Source organism: Juglans microcarpa x Juglans regia, chromosome 2S, assembly GCF_004785595.1.
Source record: "Juglans microcarpa x Juglans regia isolate MS1-56 chromosome 2S, Jm3101_v1.0, whole genome shotgun sequence".
Taxonomy (NCBI): Eukaryota; Viridiplantae; Streptophyta; class Magnoliopsida; order Fagales; family Juglandaceae; genus Juglans; species Juglans microcarpa x Juglans regia.
Window position 1 is genome coordinate 436,130 of NC_054597.1, and position 6,104 is coordinate 442,233.

General features: G+C 35.8%; 1 protein-coding gene across 1 annotated transcript; it reads left to right on the forward strand.

Moving 5' to 3' along the window:
* The first annotated feature begins 2,325 nt into the window (after positions 1–2,325).
* Positions 2,326–3,814, forward strand: LOC121252571 (S-adenosylmethionine decarboxylase proenzyme-like). The gene has a single exon (XM_041152279.1). It carries the CDS (start codon positions 2,462–2,464, stop codon positions 3,548–3,550), a length of 1,089 nt encoding a protein of 362 aa, XP_041008213.1. The 5' UTR covers positions 2,326–2,461; the 3' UTR covers positions 3,551–3,814.
* Positions 3,815–6,104: the final 2,290 nt, after the last annotated feature.

Below are 6,104 nucleotides of genomic sequence, written 5' to 3' on the forward strand. Positions count from 1 at the left end.
AAATAGGGTCAGCGTGCCAATAGGCAATAAGTGATAAATTGTAGCAAGTTTTCCTTTAAAATTAAAGCATGATTGTCCAACCAACATATATATAGCCAGCCCAGCCCAGCCCATCTTTGAGGGAAATAGGGTCACTATGCCAAATTAAAATTAAACTGCATGCAATTTCAGCTCACGCACACCTGTCCACGACTCCACACTCCCCACCCGCAATCGCATCTTATCCTCCACGTCCCTAATACTCGAGTCATGATCATTATTTTTGTAGGAGTAATGTTATAGGAAAGTCATTATAATAGTGTATATTTTATATTTATTACATGACTGCTTTTAATATATTTTTTTTTTTTTTAAGATTTGAGAGATATATAGTCTATATGATGTCATATCATATGTATAAAATAGTTGCTCTCAACAACGACTGCTATCTATATTTATTCTTTTTGTAGAGGTATTTTATTTTTAAATTGGTATGTGTTAGAGTATATCATCGCATTATTTACTTAATTATCTTTAATTATCTCATATAAACATTTTATTTTTTAAAATCATATAAAATTTTTATTAAATATTATCTATACTTTGATTTAAAAATAAAACTTTTCTCCTCTAATATGCATAAAAATAGAATATCTCATCAGACCTTATTTGGTTACACAGTTCAATTGAGATAAGATAAGATATTTTGTTAAAAGTTGAATAAAATATTGTTAGAATATATTTTTTTAATATAATTTTTATTTTAGAATTTAAAAAAATTAAATTATTTATTATATTTTGTATAAAAATTTAAAAAAATTATAATAATGAGATGAGATAATTTTGTGTATTCAAACTTGGCCACTACTCATAACTTGGTCCACCTACAAATTGTGACGACTTGGAAACTGCAAAAGAAACTTCGATGTAATTAAATTAGATAGCAGCTCACCAGAGCCAAAAAAAAAAAAAAAAAAGCAGCTTACCATAAAATAATTCCTAAATATTAAAGGATCTGAGGCGCGCGCAAACAGAGTCACATATATGTTGTGACTGTTTAGGTTGGCAATTTTTCCACAGAGAAAATACCAAAACGAAGGTACGCTCTACAACTGTAAGGGCAAGACCGTAATTGTACCTCCCCGTGGCGTCCTCTTCACGGGCTCCTCTGCCCCTATATAAACTCCCTTAACACTAACGATACTCGCAAACTCCCTGAACAACAATATAGCGGCCTCTCTTTTTCTCCCTTCCGCATTCGATTCTTGTCTCTCAATTCTAGGGTTATTTTCATACGCGCCGAAAATTGCTTTTGTACGGTTCTTCTCTGATTTTTCTTGTTGGTGAGATCTTGATTTCCCTCGTTGGTTTTTCGATTTGATCGTGCTCTGCTTTGGCTCTGATTCTCGTTTCGGTTTTGATTTGTGCTTGCTTCGAATATTAGGTTTTGATCGAGGTTTCTGGGAACAAAGGGTTTCGCAAGGATTTTCTCGCTTTTAATTGCGATCTTTATATAGTTGTAAGTATTCTAGTCTATGTTCTTTTTTGTTTTTGGTTATCCACGGATATATATGTACGGTTTATGGTTAATTATTTTGTTTTTTTTTTTAAATTCTTTAAGGCATGTTTTGGGTTCCTTTTTTTATGGATGAGGATTTTCAAAATGTGTTTTTTTTTTTTTTTTGTGTGTGGAAGAATTAAACTTTACGTATTACATTTGTTAAAATTAAAATCCAGTTAGTACATGTTCGGTTCTGTTCTATGCGTTTTGTATTTCATTTGGAAATTCTTAATGAATTTTTAAGTTTTCATGTGTATTTTCCCCCTCTGTTTGTCCTAATTGCCTTTTTTTCGTCGTTTTAGCTTTGTTGATTCACATACTCACTATGTTGTTGATATTGCTTGTAATTTTAAAATTCGTGCTTTTCTTGGGTATGTGGTATTACCTTTTCAGTTACAGTTAAGCTTTTGGTACACACTAACATTCTTATTTGTATAAATCAATGAAATGGTACTCACAGTGAAGTGAGTTATGTTGCTGGGAATTGAATACGGCCGTTGCTAATGTCTGTTGTTTCTAATGGTTTTCTCAGGCAAGACTGAATGAACTAATGGAGTCCAAAGGTGGGAAAAAGAAGTCTAGTAGTAGTAGTAAATCCTTATTCTATGAAGCTCCCCTCGGTTATAGCATCGAAGACCTCCGTCCTGCTGGTGGAATCAAGAAGTTCAGATCTGCTGCTTACTCCAACGTAAGTTGCATGTTACTTGATGTTCGCAATTCTTGTTTTTCTGTCCGAATGAACGTTTGCCGAGTTTACATTATCCTGTATTTTTGTGCAGTGTGCGCGGAAACCATCCTGAGTTTGCCAAAATTGTGACATAACCCCCCCGTAGGAACTTCATACAGTAGTCTGTTTTCTTTTCTTCTTCACATGTTCTCTTGTCCTCGCTTCGCAAGTTAGACTTTTTTTTCCTTGACGCAATGGCCTTGCCAATTTCTGCCATTGGGTTTGAAGGCTATGAAAAGAGGCTTGAAGTATCCTTTTTTGAACCAAGCATCTTTGCTGACCCTGGGGGCATGGGCCTCCGGTCTTTGTCTAAAGCTCAATTGGATGAGATCTTAGAACCAGCTGAATGCACTATTGTTGCTTCACTATCAAATCATGATGTTGATTCTTATGTTCTATCAGAATCTAGCCTTTTTGTGTATCCTTACAAAGCTATCGTTAAAACTTGTGGGACAACGAAATTGCTTCTCTCTATCCCAGCCATCCTTAAATTGGCTGATGCTTTATCCCTTGCTGTAAAATCTGTGAGATACACTCGTGGAAGCTTTAATTTTCCTGGGGCTCAGTCGTTTCCACATCGTAGCTTCTCAGAGGAAGTAGCTGTCCTTGATGGTCATTTTAGCAAACTTGGTTTGGCCAGCAAGGCATATGTGATGGGTGGCCCTGAGAAGTCACAGAAATGGCATGTTTACTCAGCTTCTGCAGAGTTGGCGAGTCAGTCAAGCGCTGTTTACACTCTTGAAATGTGCATGACGGGTTTAGACCGAAATAGGGCTTCAGTTTTCTATAAAACTCATGCTAGTTCACCTGCTCGCATGACAGAGGATTCTGGTATTAGGAAGATTCTTCCCCAATCTGAGATATGCGACTTTGAGTTTGATCCTTGTGGATACTCCATGAATGCTATTGAAGGTGCTGCAATTTCTACAATCCATATTACACCAGAAGATGGTTTTAGTTATGCAAGCTTTGAAGCAGTCGGTTATCATTTTCAATATGTTAATTTGGCCCAGCTACTTGAGAGGGTTTTGGCTTGCTTCCAACCTACTGATTTCTCTGTGGCTCTGCATGCTGACGTTGCTGGAATGGAACTTGGATCCAAGTACCCTCTGGACTTGAAGGGCTACCATTGTGAAGAGAAGTGCTCTGAAATGCTTGGGTTGGGTGGCTCTATCGTTTATCACAGCTTTGTCAGGGCTGAATGCGTTGGATCTCCTAGATCAATCCTGAAATGCTGCTGGAGTGAGGACGAGAAGGACAATGACGTTGAAGAAGATAATTAGTTCTATTTTTACTTGTTTTGCCTGAATAAAAGTTGTTGTTATGCTGTCCGAGTAATTCTTGAGAATGCTTTGTAGTTGCTGCATAGCCTGTCTTATTGTTAGTTTACGAGGCTAAATTCTGTCTTACGATTGCTGATAGTATGTTATGAGTATGCCATGTGCGTTGCTGCATATTCTCTTTAGATTGGTAATGTATGTTGATTCCCAGATGCGGGAAAACGTTGAACGATCATTTTATTAAATGGTAAGTTTGTGTGGTTTTTAGGAGTGTGAAATTGTGTTAGCGAGTTGTGTTCGTGTCGTGTCAAGATATGTATATTATATTATATGAGTCAATCTTAATCCGACCCGTTAAGCTTATCGTGTCAAAATCTCAAACCCTAACACGATCCATTAACATAATGAGTTGTGTCATGTCAACTCATTTTGATCCGTTTATGTAAATAGGTTGAACAGACTCGAAATTAATCCGTTTGATCTAGTTAAATTTAGCATAATTTTATATAAATGTTAAAATCATTATATCTATACAAAATATAAAACTAACTACAAGTCTAAAATTACAATCAAACAATAAAAATATCGAAATTAAAATTTGAATAATTTTATTTTTAGGTATAAAAGTATTTAATTGTAACTTTAACTTTATTAACGGATCATAAAGGGTCAAAACGGATTGACCCGTTATCAACCTCGTAAAGTAATTGTGTCTTAACGGATCAACCTGTTTTAATCCGAACTGTTAAGACTAAATTTTAATCCATTTTTATCGTATCGTATTTGTATTGAATTAACGGGTCGTGTTACATATTAGTTTTACGTACATCCACAATTGTCACAAATAAGCTCGAACTCTTCCATTGCAAATGAGTGCAATTCCCTTAACAGTCCGGGTTTTTCCGTTGAGCTACCCACACACTTAATAGTTTCTACCTATTGTCGGCAGCATTTGTTTATCTGCCCTTTTTTCTCACTTTATTTTTTTATTAAATGTTTATTCTTTTTAATAGAACTTATTTTGAGATGAATCGGATTATGCCACAAACTTGGGATGATTATTTTTTGTGCTTTTTATATATGGATAAACAGGCATCTCTTGCCTTTATTTTCTGTTATAAAAATAATATTCGGCCCCGACAATTGGAAGCGAACAAAAGGAGTCAAGCAGCTGCCTAATTTGACCCCGAGCAAAAGAGCCAGACAACTTGAGCACATGCTGGAATAAAAGTGATTGGCATCTAAAGCTTTTTTTGAAATGGGAGGAAAATTCTTGGATTGTAAACACACCCGCACATGAAGATGCTAGGAAGTTTGCAGCAACAGTTAAATAACGAAAGACCGACGCCACCACATGGAACCATAAAATGGTATTCTTGGGCAGGTCAAACCACTAATTTCTTGGGTGCATCTTGTTCTTCAAGCATAAATTCCAAAAGAGTGTGTTGTACACACGACCACTAGTATATAATCAAAGGTAGAAATCTGACATTGCATAGAGGAGGCATATTACTTTCCACTCGATCAGTCTGGCAAATTTTTTTCTTTTATAGAACGTGTTTGACCCGTTGTAACAGCAATATTGCACAGCATGAAACGAGAGACGAGGGAGGACCAATCAATGTCTGTATAAGAACAGGAATAACCCACCATTCTAGTCATGAATGTAAATTTCTAGTGAGGGTATTCCTTTTTCTCTGAAAAACAACCAGGTTAACTCGAGTAAAATCCAGACCAAATTTCGCATTAGTAACCGACCTTGCTGTCAAAGAACCTCCTTAAAACCCAACTGCAAAATCCGGTCTGTCAACTGTATGCTCATCAATAACTCATCACAATAACTCGTTACACTCGTTGATTTCTCCAGGAAATTCACTACCAGAAATCCACAGTAAGGGACACTACAAAATAGACATTCAGTAAGATTCTGGTGATTCAACTGCTGGCCATTCTTTCCATTGTCCAATATTCAGTAAGGTCGAAACTTCCTAGAAGCTCTCAACCGTTGTATCCGCTTTTTATCCTGCTCAAACTTGCTCTGCAAGGAAATAATTTAAGGCATCAGTATCCGTTCTGTCTAGATTGTCCAAGAATCATCCATGAACCAATTGCTTATGCTATAGTTCTTTCACTTGGGAAAAAAAATGAAGAAACATACCAATCTTTTGACATATTTATATGTGTGTGTGTGTGTGTGTGGGGGTACAACGAGTGTCTGATATAGCTCTATATTTCTCTTTTACATGAAACACACACAGTATGCAGCTCTTGGGCGTGTACAGCTGCTACAAACAACAGAAATTTATCCCTTGAATTATTTTACCTAGAGAAGCATGAATTCATTTCAGTTCCAACAGAAACTACAATTAAATCTAAGAGCTCTAATTATATTGTTTCTATCCTCAATCCATACTAGAAATTTTTGCAAAGATTAAAAAAAAAAAAAAAAAAAAAACCATATAAATAGGAAAAGGAAAATACTTGGGTGAAAGAAATTAAATGTAGATGATAGAAAAAAATGCTCCTTCAACATCAGAAACTTATGGATGTCAACATA